The sequence below is a fragment of the Triturus cristatus genome, chromosome 1_2 (assembly GCF_964204655.1).
Source record: "Triturus cristatus chromosome 1_2, aTriCri1.1, whole genome shotgun sequence".
In the NCBI taxonomy this organism is placed as follows: domain Eukaryota; kingdom Metazoa; phylum Chordata; class Amphibia; order Caudata; family Salamandridae; genus Triturus; species Triturus cristatus.
The window spans coordinates 275117532-275142365 of NC_140580.1; the positions used below are offsets into that span (position 1 = coordinate 275117532).

At 42.0% G+C, this 24834-nt stretch overlaps 1 protein-coding gene across 1 annotated transcript in view; it reads left to right on the plus strand.

The window, feature by feature from the left end:
- The window catches only part of TLL2 (tolloid like 2), a 2438103-nt gene that overhangs the window by 1060036 nt on the left and 1353233 nt on the right, over positions 1–24834 (plus strand). Inside the window, exons 4-5 of the mRNA XM_085603672.1 lie at positions 8680–8850; positions 20762–20879. Coding sequence (XP_085459798.1) covers positions 8680–8850; positions 20762–20879 — 289 coding nt within the window. The remainder of the gene's footprint in view (positions 1–8679; positions 8851–20761; positions 20880–24834) is intronic.

Here is a 24834-nt window from a genome sequence, read left to right on the forward strand (position 1 = left end):
GCATTGCAGAATACGCTGCACGTGGTGCCCGCCCGATACTTTAGTGAGGTAGAGAGCTTACAGAGGCGGCTAGTTTGGGATGGGAGGCCGCGCATTGCTCTCGCTAAACTGACCCTACCGTGGTATGATGGTGGCATAGCCCTCCCTGATATTAGACGATATTATTGGGCGTCCCAGTTGGTGGCGGTGAATCATGGGACATACGGCCCGGCGGTGAACCCTGCGTACGAGATGGATAAGCTACTGTTGCCGGGCAGAGACTTCAATAGGGCGCTTTACTCTACGAAGGGAAGTGCTAAATTGACCGGTCCTACGAAAATCGCGGTGCGCGCCTGGCATTGCGCCACCGCTGCTACGGGATGGACGGGCCGTCTGTCTCGTGCGACTCCACTGTATGCGCCGGATGCGTTGGGAGGTCTATGGCGTTCGAAAGGCTTTGAGAGGTGGGATTTGATCGGAATTAGCCGTGTGGGGGATCTTTGGACGAAGGGCACTTTTAAATCGTTTGAAGCTCTTCAGACGGAATATAAGCTGAGCGATAGGGAATTCTTTCGTTATGCGCAGATGCGCCATGCGCTACTTTCCGCTTTCCCGGATCCTGCAGCTGTCCCCGAAGCCTCCCCGTTGGAAGATCGTTTGCTCGATGGTTACTTGCCAGATAGTACTATCTCCCTGAGCTATAAAAAACTGATTAACACTTGAGCGGACCTCCTCACGCATTTGCGAGAGGTCTGGGTCGCTGATGTCCTAGAGTTGGATGATGAGGATTGGGTCGCGGCCATAGCCTCACCGAGGGAGGTGGCTATACCGGCTCGCCTTCGATTTGTGCAGTTGAAGATACTACATAGGGTCTATGTCTCCGGTCCCCGCTTGCTTCACATGGGTTACACAGATGATGGTCTATGTCGGCGTGGTTGTGGCTTGCTTGGTACTTTTCTTCATATTCTGTGGGAGTGCCCGAAGGTGATGCGCTTCTGGACTGGTGTACATGCAGTGATGGAGGAGGTTACGGGTGTGGCGCTGCTCCCTGAGGCTCGGCGATGTGTGTTGAATGTATGGGAACCGACTGACTGCGATGTGGCACAAGAACGTTGGGTGACTTTGGGCAACATGATCGCTAAAAGGGACATTGCGCAGCTCTGGGGGTCCGGCCGGCCCCCCACAGTTGTGAAATGGAAAGAAAACATGGATTGGTGCATGTTCCGTGAGAAGACGGTGTACGTGGCCAGGGGCAAGCCTAGGGCGTGGAGTAAGGTGTGGGGTCCCTGGAATTCCTATCGGGGGAATATCTGCGCCCCCCCCTTGGTGGTCGCACCAGACGTGACGATGTCCCCTTGACTTTGAGGTTCCTGGTCGCTTTGCGGGATTGATGCCCGCTCCTCTCCTGGCCCCCCCCCCCCCCCCTGCCCCCTTTATCACACGAACATCTGTGTAATTGGCTGAGCTGTCGCTGTTGTCCCCCGCCCATGAGAGAGCAAGTCCCTATTCATGGAGTTCTTTTGCCTGGTATAAGTTTCTTTTTGTTGTTTCTTTATAAAATAGTTAATAAGAAACCTTTCTGTAGTACTATGTTCAGTTGTGGGCGGCTGTAGCCGTTATGCGTGCAGCTTGCTCCGACTCTTGTGACTACTGTATTATTGGCTTACATTAGCGGCCGGTCCATGCGGTTGTAGGCCCATGACTGTGAATAATCGATGTCAATAAAGGTTTTCAAAAAAAAAAAAATAATAATAAAAAAATGTAATCTTGATACTTTTCATTTGCCGTCTGGTGCTGCTCTCATACAATATATGGATGGCTTGTTAGTCGCCGCTGATTTAAAAGATATCTGCAAAGATGTCACTGTTGCATTATTACGCCATTTGTTTAATCTGAATCACAAGGTTTCACCTTCCAAACTACAATATGTTTGTCGAGAGGTTGCCTACTTGGGTCACCTCCTATCAAAGGAGGGACGACGATTGACACCAGAACGAATTCAGGCGATTTCGCAAATGTCTGTACCATCCACACAAAGGTAAGTACGTGCCTTTCTGGGTATTACTTCTTATTGTAGACAGTGGATCCCTAACTTCTCTCTAATAGCCAAACCTTTGTTGGCACTTACTTTAAAAGATACGCCTCAGCCCCTTCCTTGGACTGATGAGTGTCAAAAGAGCTTTTCTGATTTACGTACCGCTCTGTGTTCTGCTCCTGTACTAGGCACCCCAGATTACACTAAGCCTTTTACGCTCTATGTTCATGAGAAAGAAGGTTGTGCGTTGTCAGTTTTAACACAGCAATTTGGAGACAAACAGCGGCCATGTGCCTATTTTTCGGCTACGTTAGATCCTGTAGCTAAAGCATTGCCCAGTTGTCTCAAAGCGACAGCAGCAGCAGCAATTTCTATTCGACAGTCTGCTAGAGTGGTGTTGGATAACACTCTCATTGTCATGGTGCCACATGCAGTGGATACTTTGCTAAACAGAACGAAAACGCAACATCTTACGAGTGCTCGTCTAACTGGATACGAGCTGATGCTTCTGGTTAGTCACGTACACATCAAACGATGTAATACCCTGAATCCAGCTACTCTGTTGCCCCTTCCAGATGAGGAAAATGTTAAAGAACAGCATGATTGTTTCTTCCGCACTGAGGAAGAGACAAAAGGAAGAATTGACCTGAAAGACACACCGCTAGAGAATCCGGATGGAACTCTATGGGTAGACGGTTCTTGTTTCAAAATGCCTAATGGAGATACAGTCTCAGCCTATGCTGTAACTACTTTACATACAGTTGTGGAAACTGCACGCATTAGACACAATTCAGCGCAAGTAGCAGAATTGATAGCATTAACGAGAGCTTGTGTATTGTCAAAAGGGAAGAGAGTGAACGTGTACACTGACAGCCAATATGCTTTTGGTGTAGCGTTCAACTTTGGGCTTCTCTGGAAGGAAAGGGGTTTTCTCACTTCACATGGCACCAAAATACAACATGGTCAATTAGTGACTGATCTCCTCGAATCACTTGCCTTACCCACCCAAATAGCAATCGTGAAGTGTAGGGCACACAAAAAGATTACGGATGATGTTGGTCGAGGAAATGCATTTGCAGACAAAATAGCGAAGAAGACAGCGAGAGATTCAACAAGTCGAATGTATGTGGCAGGTCCTGCGAATTGGGTCAGAGAGAGAGGAATGTATGAGGATACAGTGGAAAGTGTAAAAGCGATTCAGAAAGAGGCTTCAGAGAGGGAGATAAGCAAGTGGAAAGAAAGTACAGGAATGTTAAACGAGATGGGTTGTTGGGTGGAATTATCTGAACATCAACGTTGGCTGTTACCAGATGCCTATGTTCTCCCAGTGGTTACTATGGCACATGGTCCAGCCCACTTAAGTGCAAAGGGTATTTGTAAACTTCTGGCTCCAGTGTGGCAGAATGAAGGTATCCCAAAATGTGCAGACAATGTAGTGAAGCACTGTATTGTTTGTTTAATGTACAACCCGGGAAAGGGAACCCCAACTCCAGCAGGTCACTTTGCTCCTCCGACATATCCATTTGAGGTGTTGCAAATCGATTATATTCATATGGAGCGATGCAACAACCTCAAATATGTTCTGGTGGTAGTATGCGCCTTTTCAAGATGGATAGAAGCATACCCTCTAAAAGATAACACAGCCTTATCCACAGCTAAAATCCTTCTAAAAGAATTTTTCCCCAGGTTTGGTTTGCCGCGCATTGGCTGGTGTGACAATGGGAGCGAATTTGTTGGCCAGATCATGCAGAAAGTTTGTGCAGGTCTTGGTATCAAGCAAAAGTTCCATGCGGCAAATCATCCACAATCAGCAGGTTTAGTAGAATGTTACAACAGAACCTTGAAGTTAAAACTAGCAAAGGTTTAAGCGAGTACAGGACTTAATTGGCCCGCTGCTTTGCCGTTAGCTCTGCTGTCCACCAGAACTGCAGTACACTCACGTTTGGGACTTAGCCCTTACGAAGTGGTTTTTGGACGCCCAGCTAATGTATGGGGAGTCCCTCGCCCTAAGAAATACTCAGACTTGCCATACCCAATGCTAATCGACTACCTGCATGATCTTACGACTAAATTGCGTGTTCTCCATCAACAGGTTCAGAGTGCTCTGCCGAAGGCTTCCACAGACCCTGGTCATTCCATCCGACCAGGTGACTGGATTTGTGTTAAGAATTTCCAGAGGACAAGCAATTTGGAACCCAGATGGCGAGAGCCCCGGATGGTTTTGTTAACTACGAGAACAGCAGTTAAAGTCGAAGGAAAGAAAAATTGGATTCACGGTGTGCATTGTAAGAAAGTGCCTTTGCCTTTACCCTACGATCAATGGGTACGCAGGGGTATTAGTGACTGTGAAGGTGAAAAAGTTCCACGATTCATACCCTTCAGTGATGCACACCTGAATGGGACACTGTCTGAGAAAGAAGACAACAACGTTTTGCAGGAAGCAATACCACCACATCGTCGCTTGGATACGACTAATCCACGAACATTGTTTCAAAACCAGAACATTCCTGGGAAGGAAAGATACGATTTAAGACCTAGACCAAAGAACACTTAAGATTTCTCTCTTGTGTAGTATTCTGTCCCGGTTGCAGGGTCACGGTAGGAGTCTGAATCACGACCTGACTAGTGGCAATAGGTCTGCAGGACTTGTAGTGTCATAGGACGGCAGACAATCGTGATTGAGCGATCAAGGAAGATTGCCGTGAGCATCCATTAGAAAGATGGAAACTACACTAGGCAAAAGAGAGAGAAAAGATTAAATGAAGAAAGCATCCTGTAAAATAATGTACAGTCGTTTCAGCATAACCTTATGTATCATTATATCATTGTGTATTGCTTTGGCGTTTATCGGTTGGATTATTTATGTTTTGCAGCCAAAAGTTGTCTCCCCTTCTTCCTCTTCATCTTCTTCAACTGTCTCTCCACATTTCTTTCATACTCTTCCTCCACATGAACTCATTAGAAGAACTGAATATTATAACAATTCCTTTATCCAGCTATTACATCAGCACCAGTTAGTGGTCAATACAACTAACTGTTGGGTGCGTGGACTTATGCCACACACCACACAGAAAGGAATGCCATATTTAGTTCTCCCGTTCTCTCATGAGGGTTCTGCTTGGGCTTATTTCGTCATCTTCTCCAATGCTTATCAAAGCAAATTCAGACGATCCGTTAGTTCACATGTTAGCGATCCGGATTTTAGTCATAGTTCTTTGATTAAGGGAATGGTAGCTATGGCTAAAATCATGGAAAATAGTAAAATCTCCATTGATGAAAGAAAAGCATACACTAACTGGAATGTCACCCAATATATGTATAGTCTTAGTGGTAAAGTTAGGAAAGGAAAGTCCTCACCGATTTGGACTATACCACATCAGGGCAACTTCTGCTCACAGATAAACGATCGCTCTTCCGACACCATACAAAGGAATAACTGCTCCTACACGTACGTTTATTCCTCTCAGAACTCGCCTCCTCTAGTGCCGTCTCAAGGCACCTATTTCATCTGCTATAATAGGGCTTATACTTGGTTACCAACGGGTTTCTCTGGTACTTGTTATATAGCCTTTCTTCTTCCCCCTACTTACACTGCTTCCGCAAATCATCATCGAACCCGATACGGCAGAGGGATTACTGATTCGAAGGACACAGCAGGACAAGAAGGAGGAGATTTCCTTAAAGGATTTCTTCCCTTCTGGGGTCCAATGGCCAATAGCAGAAATATAAGGCAACTAGTCCGTGTCGTAGAGACTACAATAGACATCACTGTAGGTGCCTTAAGTAACATTACGGCAGAACTACAGGGGGATCGTCTTATGACATTACAAAATCGAGTTGCCTTAGATTTTGTTCTTGCTGATCGTGGTGGAGTGTGCAAACTGATCGGGTAAAGTTGCTGTATTTTCATACCTAATGACGCTCCGACAGTATACCAAGCTATCTCCAAGTTGCACATAATCTCTGAGTCTATTCATCAGGACGAAGGAGATTGGTCTTTTACGGAGTGGTTTTGGGGACTACTGTCCAAATGGGGTTGGAAAGCATTGACGTTTCTTGGTATAATTCTGAACATTATTTTCTCCTGTTGCCTTTGTATGCACTGTGGTCCCGTTATCTGTGACCTTTGTGCTACTATGTGCATCCCAAAACCCAAATCACAAGTAACAGAAAACATAAGAATGATGTTACAGCAACAACTCGATGACCTCATGGCTATCGACGTTGACTCAGATTAGCATGAGTCTATCTTGCCTGAGTTCTGGCAAAAGGAGGGTCTGAGGAACTTCGATTTCTAATCGCGATCGAATCGACCCGCCATTTTGTGCTCCGCCGCCATTTTATGTTGCCATCACTCAGGCAGCACGGTGAACAAAGTCTATTCTGCTTTTTCTGCAGCCTGGTGTTGAAATACGCATTCTGCCTCTATTTGCAAAGCTGGTGTTATGACTAGCCGAGTACACTAATCCCTGTCTGGCTTTCCTAATCCCCGTCTCAACTATCTGTTGGTTCACACTATTCTTTCCTGACCTTATCTCATCGTCTAGCCTTCACTGTCTTCTGCTAGCATTCTCTCGTTTCACAATTGTCCTCCAACACACACAAACGTATCTCGCCACCTGCAAGTTAGTTACAAATCTGTTAATAAATTAGCTTGAGGGAGGGGTGACAAGCATAGTTGGAGGAGAAGTCTCTTCGAGTCATCTGACACTTTTGTTTTCCAACTTCTCCTATTGGTTCTATCCTGTTTTCTAACTTTCCTTATTGGCTCTTTCCTGTGTGTTCTGGGAGTGCTTTTGGTTAATGTATACGAACCCTATACAGTATAAAACCCTGTGCGCCACAGAGTGAAGTGGCAGTCTCCTGAGAACCTACTTTGTGTACTTCTAGGATAACTGTACTAGCTGCAGCTAAATAAATCTGATCTTCTAACGCCGACAGAGTGTCCCGTGTCTCTGTGTAGCTGAGCAGGAGAACTCCGGAGACTTGGGCGTACCCTGCGCCGCCAGGCCCAAAAGGTTCTGGTTCTTCATTGTCGGTGGTGTTGGGAAGATCCATTTACTTTTCACCACTGTCCAGCCTCCTGGGCCTGTTGAAGAATCTTGGTGGGAGGCTCTTGGAGAGATGCCTTGTGTGACTGGGTTTGCTATTTGTTAAAAGGGATCTTGTCCAGAACTGGAGTTTGGCTGCCACCCCCGATTTGTTGGCCTGGCAGTGGACAATGGACTGGTGTTCCAAAATGGAGGAGCTAGTGTACGCAGCCAGGGCTGCTCACGCAAGCAACATAAGATATGGGGTCCTTGGTGGGATTACTTTGGGCTCCATGGAATGTAGTGTTTCTCCTCCTGTGGTCCTTTGACCAGGAAGTCACAGCCCATTTTGTTGCTTTGCTATTTGTGTTTGTTGGTTGTTTTGAAAAGCCAATAAAAATATTTCATTAGTAAAAATCATCACAGTGATCTGGATCATTTATTTCCCCTGTTTGAGAAAGCAGGAAAGGATTGTCTTAGCTGCCTTATGTGTGCCCTATGAATGCACAACTATAGACCATGTTTATTAACCTCTGAGGGTTGTATGATGGAACAACACATGCCTGAACCACGCTGTCTTAACATGACCGCATCTTTACCATGCATAACTTTACCACGCAATTTTGTGGTAAAGACATGATTGGTATAGGGACTTGTGTGCTAAAGATACCCCTGCCCTCAGCCCTGAAAATTATCCTTTTTCCCCAGCCCAACCCCTAAAAATTAACATCACATCACATCTTAAAAATGACCCGACTCCATCCTCCCCACCCTGAGCCCTAAAAACTGTCCCCTACATCTGTAGTGTACCCCAACCCAGCCCTCGCCGGAGCCCTAAAACCTGTCCCCATGCGCTACAAATGACCCTGATCCCAGCTCCCCTGAGCCATAAACTCGGACCCCTACCCATGTAAACTACCCCGACCCCCCCGTCCTGAGGCGTAAAACTGCCCACAGCCATGAAAACTGTCCCTTCCCTGCTGCCCCGCCCTGAGCCCTACAAACTGACCCCACGCCCCATGCTGGGTCATGGCCTGAATCTCACTCTACTTTCACTTACATGGGATCCATCACCTAATATGGCTTGTGCTGACTCTCCTGTGTTGAAGTAGTACCCCTGGGTTCCTATGACTTGTTTCACGCCTTTTCATTTAATAGCCAACTCTCACATGCATTTTTTTCAGTGGCTTCCAGTTCGAGATCAGATGCTCTTTTTGTTGGTACTTTTTCTAAACAGTTCATTGCAACTTCTCGAACTCATTTTTCTCATGCGCCGATTTGAGAAGTCGAGTTGTCATTGTAAGCAAGTTACTATAGTAATTATAACTTACTAGGGATTACTTTTTGCGCCAGATTTTGTTTAATAGCAAGGAGTTCACAAGGATGAGTGGCCAGCAAGGCCTCACCTGTGATCTGCACGTAATTAAAGTTGTATAGCACATTGTTACTTGTTCATCCCTTCCCCAATCAATCATTTTCTGGTAATGGGAGGAGTTTAGGGGTTCAGAATAATTGAGTAACTTTGGTGAGAAACCTTCATTAGAAAGCTCTCAGTGCCCACACCACTTATTGCATGATGTTTGATATATGGTGTGAACCAAGAAAGCTTTAACTGTCATGCCCCTCTGTTTACAGATTTTAATGTGAATGCCACTATTGCAAGAGGACAAGATGCTGGTATCAACAAACCACTGGAAGTCCTGAGACAAGAAGGATCTCAAAGAGTTCGACGGGCTGCAACATCAAGGACAGAAAGAATTTGGCCTGGAGGAGTTATACCCTACGTCATCGCAGGAAACTTTACTGGTTGGTACAAAAAAAATTAGCACAAGCACAGTCCAGTTACATTTTATTGGATTAGGTCATCGTGTTTTATCTTCCCTTGGAGATATCTTTAAAAGCAGTCGTTTATACATTTGGAATTGTAAAAAAGTTTAATAAGCTTGAACGTATTTAAAATATTTTAAAATACCTAACCTTCTCTAATGGCACACTTTAAAACTGAATAAGTCATTATTTGATGTATGTGTATGTAATTAATAGAATACGAGTGATACAATGTAAATTGTAGAGTCCAAAGAAATCATAAAAGGAAAGGAATAATAGGCAGAAATGGTGAGAACATTGCCATGAGTAATGCGAGCCCCACAGTGTTTACATCAGTTTGGGTTGAGCAAATCTGGTACGTTACAATAGCCAGAAAACCAAAAATGGTGGTGAAATAGCATGCTAGTTATTTGTAAATTATATGCAGTCCCTTATTTCCTTCGGAAGCTTCCAATCCTGCAGAGCCACCTCTAAACTATACAAGAAACGCCATTGTCATCCGAGCAGTGGCTATTCACGACAAACACATGAAAGAGAAAGACTAAAGGAGGCTGAGGCTAAATACATTCTACATACTTCCTCTTATTGTAACTTTTAAGAAATAATGTATTTTTAATATCACCGGCCATGATTCAGTAGATGTTACCAGACTAATATGGTTCAGATGGAAGACAGCCTTTAGCAAACAGTCTTTACCACATATCCTTTACAACGTTGTTGGTTATCATGCATGCCTTTACAACACATGGTAAGTATTGGTAAGTGTACATGTGTTTATGTATCTGTATCTGTGTGTGAGTGTATATATATATATATATATATATATATATATAATCTATTGGCAGTCGCCAGCAGATAGTTATAGTTAGGACCTATTTTCCAGAGGAAAATCGCGACATTCTATTCCCAATAACTTTGGCGCCGATTGACAAATCTTCGTAAAATTTTCAAAACTTATGGGCTGCTCTGGTCCGCTCCTATCCTGAAAGTTTCGGGGTGATTGGTCAAGCGGGGGCTGAGAAAAAAGGAGGGTCCCAAAACTTATTTTTCCCATGCAATTTCCCATAGGAAACTTTAGACACGGCTACAGCCCGAACTGCTGAACGGAAGAACACCAAATTTGGCAAAAAGGTAGATCTTGGTTCAGAAAAACCCTTTTTGTTAAATGGTGTTAATCTGTTAAGTAGTTCCTGAGAAATTCAAAATGAAAAAAGTTTCAATATCTATGGCCGCGCAGGACCCGCGCACCCTCCCGATCACGAGCTGTATGCTAATTGGCTGTCAACACTCCAAACCAGGAAGTGTTGGCAGCCATCTTGTACCTCGGTAGAACCGAGGCACAAGAAATCAGCAAAACGCAAAAAGGGGGCAGGGTAGAAACACCCTGACCCCCTAGGCCTACTTAGGGGGTCCCCCCAATATTTATTTTTTTAAATCGTCAAAATCCGCGCAGGGTGCTCGGATCCTGCCGAGGGAAAAATAAACGATACTATTTGTGACATTTGAGATGTCATCAGTGATGTCATGAGTGATGTCACTGACCATGTCATGAGTGATGTAATATGTGACGTCATCAGCAGTGCATTGTAGGCACGCGAGTTATAGTTAGCTGAACTAACTATAACGGGGGAATTTCTATGGTTTTGTACGAGTGAAATGTCCAACTAACTATAAGGCCCCTGAAACCTATTGTTTTTTCAATGAATTTCTAAGGTTTTTTAAATGCTAATTCCTAACTATAACTTGCCTGAAACCATGTTTTTTTCAGTGAATATATATATATATTCACTGAAAAAACCAAGGTTTCGGAGACGTTATAGTTAGTTGGATATTTCACTCATACAAAACCAGAGAAATTTGTTTGTTATAGTTAGAGCAGCTAACTATAACTTGCGCCCCCGCAATGCACTGCTGATGACATCACATATTACATCATTCATGACATGGTCAGGGACGTCACTGATGACATCACTGATGACATCGCAAATGACTTTACCGATGACATCATCCAGTGACTGTGTGTTTCTATAAAGTTGAAATATGTTTTATATATATGCCAATGTATATTGAAGAATGAGTAGGTGTATAAGTGTCTGGATGGATGATTTAGTAGGTGCGTGACTGACTGTGTAAGTGAGTGATTAAATGTGTCTTACTGAATGCATGGGCTAGTGACTGATACAGGCATTCACATAGTTTAGTTTGTCAGTTGGTGTGTAAGCGGTTGCATGGGTTGGTGAGTAGCTAAATGAGGATCTATATGGGTTATTGATTGGTTGTCTGAGTATCTATATGGGTGCCTGAGTGTCTGTGTGGGTAGGTGGGTGGTGTGACTCTGTGCATAGATGTGTGAGTGGATGATTCACTGGGTGTATGGGTTCAAGAGTGCATTTGTGAAGGGCTGTATGGGTGGGTGAATGTGTGTATGGGTGTGTTGGTGAGTTTATAGATGCCTCAGTGGTACATGTGTGAGTAACTGCATATGTGAAAGGCAGTATATGTGAGTGTTGGAGTGTATAAATGACTATATGTGAGAGTGAGTGATTGTGAGAGTGGCTGTATGGATCAGTGTGTGCTGGTATTAGTTATTGTATGAGAGTGTAAGTATGTGTTAGTATATGTTCGAATAAGTGAGGTGGTGTGTGTATAACTGTATAGGTGAGTAAATGGGAGTGTGATTGATTCTTTGCATGACTGACTAGGTGTGTGAGTAACTCTATGTATGAGTGGTGGTGTGTGAGTGTCTGTAGAGATAAGTGAGTGCATATGATAATGCCATATTGATGGTTGACTGCATGAATGCGTGACTGTGTGGGTGAATGAGTGGATGTGTGTGTAGAACTAGGAATCAGTGAGTGGGTATATTGTAACTGGTATTGGTGTGTCTATGGTTTCGAAAATGGTAGTCTGTATTTTAGAGTGGGTGTATCAAAGGTTATATTAGGGTATGAGGAGGTGCATCAGATTGTCACGTGGATGATGTCATCAGTGATGTCATCCGTGATGTAATTTGAGATGTCATCGGTGATGTCACTGACCAGGTCATGAATGATGTAATATGTGACGTCATCAGAAGTGCATTGTGGGGGTGCGATTTATAGTTAGCTGAACTAACTATAACGGACACATTTTTCTGGTTATGTATGAGTGAAATGTCCAACTAACTATAACATCCCCGAAACCTGTGGTTTTTTCAGTGAATTTCTAACGTTTTTGAAATGCTAATTTCTAACTATAACGTCCCTGAAACCTATGGGTTTTTCAGTGAAAAAAAAATAAAATATATATATATCCACCAACTGCTCGCACAATTTCCTTGCAAGCATGAGCCACACGAATCCAGTTTGGTAATTCGTAATTTTATTACAGGGCAAACAAGACGCGTTTCGAGCTATCGTATCTCTTAACAGTAGCAGTGGTAGTCGTGGGCTTCACACGTCCAGTCTATGGGGAAAGAAAAATAGGGACAAAGATTTATTAACAGTGATGGTATATAACTCATAATCTTACATTAATATTCAATTTTTAAGGTTGTAATTGACAAATCTACAGCAGTCTCTGGATTCAAGGTCATTGAGGATTAGTTAAGAATAAGGTATGTATCACTCTATTGAACAATTTATATCGATCAATGCATCACATCAACATAAAGAAATACAAAGAATCACATATATTGTAGGGATGAAGTCCATGAGCAATATGGACATAACTAATACATTTAGAGTACAAAAACACATGTAGAAAGAAATCTAAACTTCTATGAAAGGAACAGGAGTTTCTAAAAGGTGCAAGGCAGAGGCTACATTTAACTTAATCAGTCATTCTATAGATGTACGTGCATCTCTTCATCATTATTCATCCCAAACGGAACTACACTACCAGCCTGCAGAATGAATTTAGATTCTGTTCTGCGCAGAGCCTGGATTCTATTCCCCCCTCTGGGGTTTTTGGGGATGGTATCAAGGGCAAAGAATTTTGCCTTCGTCCAGTCTCCATTATGTACATTGTGGAAGTGTCTAGCCATGCTGTAACTGAAGTCCTTATTGGTAATGGCACGCCAATGCTCCAGTATTCTTTTCTTGACTGGAAAGGTAGTTGATCCTATGTACCACTTGCCACAAGGGCAAGTGATAACATAGACTACAAAGTCTGTGCTACACTGTATGTTTTTACAGATATACCACTTTCTCTTAGTTCTCTCTAGGATGACCTCTTTGACATTTTCGCTATGGCTACAAGCCTTGCATTTACCGCAACGATGGAATCCTCCCACTTTGTCTAACCATGTTAGTTTCAGATTACTCATGTGGCTCTTGACAACAATATCTTTAATGGATGGGCCTTTTCTGTAAGTTATGGCAGGGTATGAACCTAGTTTTTCTTTAAGGATATTGTCTTGTGTCAAGATATCCCATCTGCTTCTGATTATTCCACTAAATTGATTGGATTGGGAGTTGAACGTCGTTATGAGTCTGATGGGTTGGTCTGTCTCTGACTCTTTATTTGTGGGTACTTTATAGAGTGCCTCACTTCTTTTTATTTCATCTGCTCTTTTCTCACCCATTTTGAGCATTTTGTAAGGGTATCCTCTGGCTCGAAATCTCTCTGACATCTCCTTTTTGTTCCTTATATATGCTTCCTCTGTGCTACAATTTCTTTTGGCCCGGAGAAACTCACCAAAAGGTATGCTCCACCTAAAATTGGAAGGATGGCAGCTTGACGAATGTAGCACTGAGTTACCGGCAGTACTCTTTCTAAAGAGATCCGTCTCAAGTTTGTTATCCTTTACGGTAAGTCTGATGTCTAAAAAGTCTACAGTATCTTGGCTGTGCTGCATCGTAAACTTCAGGTTCAGAGTATTCTCATTCAGCTCTCTCAGAAACTGAAACAATTCTTGTTCTCCACTTTCCCATACAAAGAAGATATCGTCAATGAATCTGAGCTAGATAGCGACCTTATATAATAAAGAAAAATAATTGCAGTATCAGTATGGTGGTGTGCTGCCATATCACTGGTGGTGCTCAGGGATGACCACAAGTGCTAAATATTTAAAAAATACCTCTCAAAACTCCAATACAAGAGAGAGCGGACACTCGAAATCAGGGGAATAAAACCTTGTAATGAATCAAGTTCCCCAAAAACAGCATAACAAGCGCAAGTTGTCAACTGCCACCTGCACACAGAGTTATGGTTCGATATAAAGATTTGTAACGTGTTTAATACCTCAACACACCTATAGTTTATTAGAAGCACATACGTTTTGTAAATACTTATACCGATTATCTGGACACAGGCTATACCAAATTAGGTAGAAAAGCAATATAGTAGTTACCCACCACTATGTTAACTATAAAATAAACTGACACACTAATTGGATGATGTCATCAGTGATGTCATCAATGGTGTAATTCTAAATGTCATCAGTGATTCCATAAATGATGTCATAGAACATTTAAAGAGTAATGCCATATGTGAGGTCATAAGCTTGGTGGAGGCACAAGTTATAGTTAGCACTGCTAACTGTGACTGGTGAATTTATGTGTTCTTTATTTTAGCTCAAAGAATTAATGCTATTACTGTCATAGTCACGTAACTATAACTTTACCTTCGGATTTGTCAGTGAATATATATATAGGGTATAAGGTGCTAAGGGTATTTTTAGGGGTCGACAGGGGTATAGGATGGTAAGTGTATTTTTAGGGTTTCGTGGTGGGTAAGGATATAGAGTGGTAAGGGTGTTTTTAGGGTTTAGAGGTGGGTATTGGTAAAGGGTTGTAATGGTAATCTCAGGGTTTAAGGGTGGATAAGGGTATAGTGTAGTAAAGGTATTTTGAGGGTTATGGGGTGGGTAGGAGTATAGGGGTAATTTTAGGGTTGATGGGTTGGTAAGGGTATAGGGTGGTAATGGTATTTTAGGGTTTAGGAGTGGGTAGTGATACTCGGTAGTATGGGTATATAGGTTAAAGGGTCTTGCTTCTGAATTCTTTTTGTTATTTTCTATAAGAACTATCCTCTTATATGCCATATACATCATTTTAATATTTTCAATGGCCAATATCCCAATTGACAATAACAGACAAAAGTTATTTCCATCCATTAACAAGATAAAGATCATAGAAACGGCAATAGTTATAAGCCAATCTCACTCTTAAACAGAGACTATAGGATTCACCTAAATGGGGACAGATAGACTGCAACTATTTGTTTGCAAGGTGTATCATAAGGATCAAAACAACTGTTTGCTGTAGCTTCAATTGCATAACCATTGACATTAGACAAATAATTACAACTATAGAGTTAGGGAAATGTAGATGCTTAGATGGTGCAATAATCATTTTAGTCACTGTGAAGGCGTATAAACTAGGATTTTGTGTTCTGTATTCTTACTAGAGGAATGCGAGAGCCGGTTGTTGCAAGGCCTTAGAAGCTCTCCATAACAATTCAGGTTTTATAATCTATACCAATGGTGTGAAATCAGAACACATAACTCCACATAAAGAAACTAAGCAAGGATGTTTTTAGCTCCCATTCTAGATCCTGAACCATTAGCAACAAAAATCCGAAATAATATAGTAAGCGCAAATTGCAAACCTAGCTATTTGAATCATAGCGACATGTCCTGCTAACTTCTCATTCTTTGCCAACAATATTTAGAAAAATATGGATATGTTTTTACCCTTCTTACGATACACCATCATCTGGACTAACTGCAAACATAGCTCCTATTTTGCTTATGTGGAATTTAGTATAAACTAAATTAAACCTCTTTTATTTAGGTTTCTCCATAGGTAAACTTGTAGTCGATTAAAATCTCTTCAACTTTAGCTAGTTGGTCCAAAAAAGATATCGCTCTGGCAAGTAAATTGGATTTATCCTTATGGACAGAACTTACTACTATCAAAATGTACCTCCTGCCCAAATTCCTTCATCCCATCACAACTCCAGACCAAGTGCCCTTGTTGGATATAACCTGGTTTTGAAGGGCTTTGTAGAAATGCAGTTCGGGATCAAATTTAAAAAAAAGATAAATCACTATTAAATGACTAAATATTTCTGCCGATAGAAGACAATTTGATTTACCCGACTTTAAATTACATCATGAAAGATGCATAATTTCACAGCGTAGACTTTAATAACTGTTTATAGATAGTAAATCCCTTAAGTGGTTACTTGTAGAAAAATCTTCGTTGTAAGATCAGAATTTAAAAACAATCCATTTTACTCTTTGAGTTAAATATGTTGAAGATGTTCTGAGCAGGGTTGGTTCATGTGACCGGCACTCTGCGAGATAGCATCACTGAATACGTGGATTGGTTTTATTTATGGGGAATGCTCTGCGATCTTTACAGTCTAGATGGCTAGCCAGGTGAGCCAGCCACATTCCCTTTCACCACACAGCTTGAAGCAATGGCAGCTTGAGCGTGGGAGTGTCAAAGCAGCACAGATTGGCATCGTATATGATGGATGGCTAGCGGGAACATTGAGCATCACTGGGAGAAAACAGTGGTAGAGAATGATCAGCTGGAACACTGAGTGGTTTAAAGCAGTTGTTCTGTCTCTGCCAAATACTTTTTTTTTAGAGTTTTATATTGCGCAAACTTGACCCAGTATCAGGATCAGAGCGCTTTACATAGCACCAGTTGCGTTACATGAGGACATATTCATTTTTGTTAGGCACGGGGAGATTAAGTGATTTGCCCAGAATCACAGGATGTTCCGCGTCATTGCCGAGACTTGAACCCAGTACCCCAGATTCGAGGTCGACCGCCCTACCCGTTAGGCTAACTCTTCTCCCCATAACCCAGTCCAGCTTTGGAACTGGGGCTAGGCCCGGGATGCTTGTTAATGTCTGAATGGTGTGCTTTTGCCCAGCAGGGCAGACATAATGTTTTTGCCCGTCTGTCTCTCAAGAAAGTTTGGATCTGCCATTCGCCAAATGTTTGGTCTTAAATTCTTCTTACTATGGCCATACACACTCTGCGCAAAGCAAAAAATCATGAATAACTCGAGAAAACCAGAAAGGACCTTACAAGTCATTAAAGTATTCCAAAACATAGATACAGGGTTGAAGAAAAATGAGATGGTAGTGTAAATAAGAAGCACCAAGTTGCAGATGGACAGTGATGGATGAGCAAACAGAAACATCTATAATGTCCATGGAAAAGCCATGGCAGACTCATATCACTCTACGAATGTCTATTGGAACGGTGGGTGCAGTACCCTCAAAGGTAATCACTCTAATAGAGTTGACAAATTGTAAAGTTAAACACTCAAAAGTCGAATGGATCAAACCTGCAAACCAGTAATTGCAGTTGTTAAACCCTCAGCTATTCATCCAAAACCTTACCATGGAGCTAAGGTGAAAGATAAACTATTTGTAGAATTGTCAAAAATCCTGCCATTGGTAAGTGAGAACATAGACAACTTGAAGGGTTACAGTAGCCAGAATTTACTGTTAGTAGGTCAAAAAGATGGACAGATTCAGAAGCCACTAAAGCTAAATCAGGGCATGAGTCACATTGAAAAAAAGAAAGCCGTTGGAAACTAGTATTGCCAAAGCCTATAGGTCTGTCCCTTTCGATCTATACGCTTTGCAAATGCTTTGGCCAACACTGTGCAGTTTTGCCAAAAAGAAAAGCAAGAAAAGAAAAATGGTGCGATGACTGCTGGTAGTATCATCAGTGCGTGCATGTGTGTATGCATTATGACATATGTGCACACATTAATTATAACGTCACAATGCATATGAAATCACATGAAAACCATTTAAATTATTTATAATGGCATATGCCACTTAGAGCAGAAAATAAAAAATATTTTTGTATTGTGAAAGCACTTTACGACGTTGCAGCAGACTTGAAGGGATGAGTCAGCAGCAGAGGAGCACATGGGGAATGAGTGGAGAATTTATTATGAGGGAGCAAGGGGAAGTGGGTGTGAGAGCAATGGAGGAGGTTGTAGTGGAGTTTGAGGGAGCTAATAAAGAAACAAAAAGCCGGGGTTGGGGAACAATTAATCAAACTGGGATGGAGGGATGTGATGGCAAGGGTAATGATGGGTACTCCTCCCTCCAACACCAAAATCAGAACTGGCTCGGCATTCAACTAATTTAAATCTTTTGCAACAAGCAACTTGGGACTAGAACAGAAAAAATCACAGCATGACTTGGCAGTTTAAATGTTGAGTTATATTGTATTGAATGTACAAGAAGTCAAAGCTTCTAAAAAAAACTACAGCAGCAATCATTAACAACGATAAAGGGTATTAATAAACTGATACTGCAAACTAGAGCAAAGAGTTTCAGACATTAAAATTCCCAAACTGCAACATCTTAGTGACCCTTTCCCATCCATCTCTCTCCCTACAAACCTTTACGGACCTAATCTCACACTTCTCATCCCTATTGGAATAAAAGGTTAACTTGGAGAAGTACGTAGCCTTACCACTCACAGACCACACAACTCGAGTGGCCATTTATTTCTTACTGATCAAATCCCTAAGGTACCTGGGGATTGAGGTCTCCACTGGTCTGTGGCGAATAGAGGAGCAACACCTCGAGCCCTTGCGTGGACACACACATCCACTAAGGCAGACATATACTGCTGAACCCAACATAACTTATCTCTTTGAGGAAAACACAGATAATTAAAATTAACTTGATGCCCAGATTGAAATAGCCCTTCAGAAAACCCTAATACACCATAACAGTGAACATGCCCTCAAAGCTATTTTCACTGCAGAAGGATTGGCCACTCCATAGGAAAGCATTGGGATACAATATTAAATGTAATAAATGTTATCGCTGCGGGAGGATATTATGATCACGATGGTACACTCCCACCCCACCCAAAAAAAAATCTAACCATCGGAGCCTAAATTGGGTGTGGCTGAAGACTTCGGCTTTCTTGAAAATGCCCATAGTGAGAAGGGTTAGCCCCAGGAACCTTTACCCCATTGGTTAGGGCATCCCAAGAGGTTATTCCCATCCAGTAGCTAGTGCCAGAAATAAAGGTGGAATTTCCAGGCACCCATTTAAGAACCCTTCTGGACCTGTGGAGGATCAAAATAGGACTGAACCTGTCCTCAAAGACCTGAGAAAAGCATAGGACAATGCACCTGACCTCCCTCTCCTACCTAGGACAACGAAGTAGACTCCAATGGTCATAAGGCTGGCCTCCTGTGAATGCTACAGGGACACAACAACTACAAGAGGGATTTTCCTGTTACTGCCCAGTTGCAACAGGACTTGTACTTGTCCCTGCTGAGTCCTCTGCTGACACCCTGTGAGTCTCTATGTGCCTCCCCTGAGGCTTAGGGGAGCTTTGGAAGTATACTTCAGTAATGGAATGGGACTTAAAGGACTAAAATCAGAAGGTAAAAACTTTGACCAGGATGAACCAGGTTAGTGTATCTGACCTACCCTCCATCACGGTCAGCGTCAAATTGCGTCGAGGTCCTATTCTACCATGACCAATAACTAGCATGAGCACTTTGTGCTTCTTCGCACTATTTCTACATAACACTTTAAAAAATCATCCCTCTGATTCCCCTTCTTAGTTTTTTGTCATTTTGGTGTCAGATTTTTATATTACATTGTACTATATATTTTATTTTTAAATTGCCATGTTTATTGTTTTGCATTTTGACTTTATAACTATTTTAGTACTGCATAAACACTTTACTCTTTGCCTCTAAGTTAAGCCTTTCTGCTCTATCCCATAGCTACCAGGGTGGTGAGCTCAGGTTTGTTTAGTGACTTTAGTGATTTACCCTAAAAAGGATTGTGATTATTTCTTGAGGTCCGTACCTACCCCCCTCAACTAATAGCCCAATTTCTAACAGACGTGAAATAGTCATCCCTCCTCTCCTAACTCAGGAATGGCAATGAACCTAAGATCCCTCTTCATATTTTAATTTTACTGTTCTGATGTATCATTATTAAAGACTGGTCTATTTTCTGAGATAAAAGGTAATCTTTTTATGCTTGAATATTTTTTAAGGACTACCATCATGCTTGACAATTTTTTATTGTTTTTGCTTCTGTCATTTCTTAGCAGTCCCTGATCCAGTGTTTCAAGCAGCCTGCCCTCAATTACTAGCAGTTTGGCTGGGAATACCCAAATCTTATAACATTTGTAGACTATATAAGGAAGTGAAAGAGACAAGCCCTCATTTGTTGGTTGTATATAGCAGGACATATGATCTCTAGGACGCACAAATATATCATCTGCTTTATGTTGATATGCAGAATAGTATGACTGATTATAAGGGATAATTTGATATCAGTTGAAAAAATACGGAATTACTATGATGTTAGATTCACATGTGCACAGTGTAGGGGAGACCAATAGAAATTTATTTATTGGATTACGTGTGAGATGATACTTTGTATTTCACAAATTTTATTGTCTATATTTAATTCAGTCTTTATTTTTACATTAAACTTGTATATTTTATATTTTTACCAATTAATGTACTACCCTCGCCCCCTCCCTAGGGGTAAGTAATTAGTTGCATACAGTACCTTGTTTTTCACATGATTTTTTCTCTTCATAGTTAGTCAAAAGATATCACTCTTGCACTTAAGGTGTACAAAAGGGAATCAAATATTGACTCGCAGTGTGTGTGTACATACATATATTTTTATATTTGTATTTTCTTTTGCTTGGTACCTCCCTTTCATTGCCACTAGTTTATAATAGAAGATTAGGTGTTTCTTCATCTATGGAGCAAACACCTCACAATAATAACTCCTATTCTAAGCCCAGCAACTGTCTATAGAGCTTTCAGTGGTTCTAAATATTACAATTAATAGTTTGAAAATTGGTATAATGTGTCCTTTTGCAAGGAGAAAGCCGCAAGTACTTATTTGATTACATTTTCCTTTCAGGTAGCCAGAGAGCAATATTTAAACAAGCTATGAGACACTGGGAGAAATTTACCTGTGTAACATTTTCAGAAAGAGTTGATGAAGAAAGTTTTATTGTATTTACTTACAGGACATGTGGGTAAGTCCATTTCCTTTATTAATTAAACAGATTGTTAGTGATACATTGTTGAAAAGAGTTATTACCTTTAAATGAAGGGGAAGTTCTCAGTTTTCAGTTTCCCCTCTTCTTGTGACAACCTTGCAAAACAACATTTTCAAGTGCATTCCACCCATTGTGAGATTTGGAGTCTCTCTAAACGTGTTAACTCGTCATTTAAAAAATGTCAGTAATAAGATAACCAAATACAACACACGCCACAAAAAGTATTACTTCAATACAATCTCAATTACAAGCAATGACTCGTAGGGCTAAATGAAGGGCATTCCAGAACAGAAAAATGCATTGGGGGTCATTACGATGGAGGGCGGACTTGAGTCTGCCCGCCACCATAGAGGTGCCTGGGACTGCCCGCCTGCAACGGGGCGGTCCCGCACATCAGATTATGATGCGACTGCCACCACCATAAACAAATGATTTGTAACAGAGAAAAGAAAATAAGATGCTTGCAGCTTACGGGACATTTTTATTTTGGGAACCAAGGTAAAATTTCTATTAAAAACAAAATTTAACTTGTGTTTTACATGCAGGTTGCTGGCATTGTATCAAGACTAAGAGTCTGATTTAAATCTTGGTGATAATGATTGCAACTGAGTATCCTTACCCCCACTATATTGGTCCGCCTGCCAGATTTAAATGAAGGCGGACAATAGTTTTGTCACAGTGGCAGTGGAGACTACTCAGTCTCCACTGTGGTCAAACAACTCCAAAAGCCCAATGGATTAAGAGCGGGCAAAGAATTGATGATAGGTGGGTGGACATGCAGGGCCTAATTGCGATGCAGTTCGGACAAGCGTCTGACCTACGCCATTGCGGAATGGAACCGCCTGACCATAAGTCGGCCGTTCCACCCGCTGAATTTGGATGCAGCTGCCGTATGAGCAATCAGAAACATCAATTTTTCAATAGCAGCTTGTTCGGCGGCCGGAAAAGGGCTGCTGCACAAGCTGCAATTAAATAATGGATGGTTTCATGCATCCCTGTACCGTGTGGCAGGCACCATAAGGTGCCTGCCACACGGTGAAGGGATGTTTAGTGGGGCACCATAGGTGTTGCCCAGGCCCCATTGCTAAGGGCTGGGGGGGAGGCGGCCCTTCTAGGGGCCCCCAAATTCGCTTTCCGACAGACTTTCCATGTCAGAAAGGCCGACATGGATGGAAAGGCTGTAGTAAACGGACCTCATAATCCAGATGGCGGTGCCTGAGTGTGTCCATAGTAGTTTTTTACTGTCCGGCACTGTCAGGCAAACCCCTACGGTAAGGGGCAGTAAAAAACTGAACATGCCCTCTTCGCCATAGGAGATAAATCCCCTGACGAGGAGGGGATTTTTATTTTATTTTCAAAAAGAAAATCCCTTTTCTGGTTTTTGTTTTTGAAGATAAAAGAAGAAGAAAGTTGACGGATGGTTCAGACTCATTGATGGAGCAGTGCATCAAAATTAAAAAAGCATTGGCAGGAACTGCCTTTAATGTGGTTCCTGCTACTGCTTTAGAATTTATCGCTGACTTGGTTGATATTTCGGAATTTGGCAGTCAGGGATGCCATCACGGAAATGGAGTAGTATACTCGTTTGCCTTGAAGGAGTTAACCCCGCCTGCCAACATATAAATCAGAATGTAAGTCAAATTCAATCAGACTAAAATGTCTATTTTGAGAAAAGGGAAAATGAGAATAAATCCAGTTTGTTAGACCTGGCATCTTTAGTGTGTATTTTTTCTTCTGACCTCTTGTTTTTTACTGTGTGCTGTATGTAGTTTTTGCTAGTTTTAAAGCTCTGCACACTTTACCACTGATAATCATTGCTAAAGTGCAAGTAGTCCCTGTGTAAATTGTGATTGTGAATGGTTATCTATGATTGGCATATTTGATTTACTGGCAAGTCCCTAGTAGAATGCACTGTGTGTGCCCAGGGCCTGTAAATCAAATGCTACTAGTGGGCCTGCAGCACTGATTGGGCAATCCACAAGAGTAGCCCTGTAACCATGTATCAGCCTGCCACTGCAGTGTGTGCGAGGGCAGTTTTAAACTGTCGACCAGGCAAGTGCACCCACTTGCCAGGCCCAAACCCTCCCATTTCCTACCTGTAAGGTACCCCTAAGGTATACTCAAGGTACCCCATGGGCAGGATGCAGTGTCTGTGAAAGGTAGGACATGTACAGGTGTGTTATACATGTTCTGAAATACTGCTATATTCATTTATTATTATTGCAAGGACTATCTCTGCTGTAGGTTAACATTGGAGCTGCATTGTCACCTCTTACAAGTGCAACTTTCAATTGGGAAGTGATAGAGGTTTGGAGTTTGGGCTCTGTGAACTCAGAATTTAAAAACACATCTTTCTGTGAAGATGACTTTTAAATGGTGTGTTTGAAAATGCCACTTTTAGAAAGTTGAAATACAAGAGTTCTATTGAAGCAGAATGCACTCCTTTCCTTATGTTATTTTTAGTTTTGTCTCAGTGATTGCGTGCGAACAGGTCCGTGAACTATCCTAATCATGGATACTTGATAAGTAATCCATAAGAATCGTACTTTACGCGCCAACCCATCGCACTGCAAGGTAAGGGATTTGACCCAGACTTTAAACAAATATGTTGTTCTCCATATTAAACAGATAGTACACCAATTTTGTATCCAAAGTTCATCCAAAACAATTAAACCAATCGCTCAAAATCAATGCGAGGACAGCGAGATTCCTCCATAGTATTTTATTATTTAATTTTCAACTGCCTTCAGCGTGCCCATCTGGGCTTCAACTTAAGCATGTAGCGGTGAACAGTTCGTACTCCATAACCTCACATAGTTCCACCCAATGCATTTCGATCTCTCTTTAGACCTTCGTCAGGGGTAACTGAAAACACAGAAACAGACGTCTAAACCATCTATTCAAAACCAGAATACATGTAACACTCACATACTTATACCGTTAAATCATCACATGTACAATTGTTACACAAACCCACCCAACATCTCAAAACCAAAAAAAAAAAACCTGCCCTCCAAACTCGCTCCTACTCCCCTTAACCTCGTTAAAAAATCAGTCTAAAGCGAGTGCTCACAAAACAAATAGAAATGCTGCCATTTAAATAAATTATTGGTGAATGTTAGACCTGGCATCTTTGGCGTGGTTTCCCCTGACTTTTTGCCTCTACCTCCTGTATTTTTGACGCTGTACTGGATTTTGTTTTTGCTGGTTTAGATGCTTTGGGCACTTTGCCACTGCTGATCAGTGTCAAAGTGCAAGTGCTCCCTAGGTAAATTATTATATTGATTGGTTATCCCTGATTGGTATCTTTGTTTCACCTGTCAGCCCCTAGTAAAGTGCACTGAGTGTGCCAGGGCTGGTGATTCAAATGCTACTAGTGGTCCTGCAGCATTGATTATGCCACCCACAGGAGTAGCCCTAAAATGGTGTCACAGGCCTGCCACCGCAGTGCCTGGGTGCAGTTGCTAACTGCCATGCTGACCTGACCAGTGTCCACACTGGCCAGGCCTAACCCTTCCCTTTCTGTACACATTGGACACCCCTATGGAAGGCCCTAGGTGCCCCCCTGGGCAGGGTGCAGTGTATGTGAAAGGTAGAGCATGTATTGGTGTAGGTGACATGCTCTGGTAGTGAATTACAGCCATTTTCGTTTTTCACTATTGAAAGGCTATCTTGCCCATAGGCTATAATGGGGAATGCTGAGTATAATGTTTAGCTGCATATCTTCCCATAGGAGCAAGATAGAAAGCTAAAGTCTGGTATCCCTGAACTCAGAATTTAATAACACATCTTTTAGGAAGGATGGTTTTTAAATCCTGTGTGTGAAAACAGCACATTTAGAAGGTGGCTGTTTTCCTTTCCTGCCCTTTCTGTGTGCCTTGGCCTGTTTGTGAATTGACTGTCTGGTTTGTGAGTGACAGGGACAGGGGTG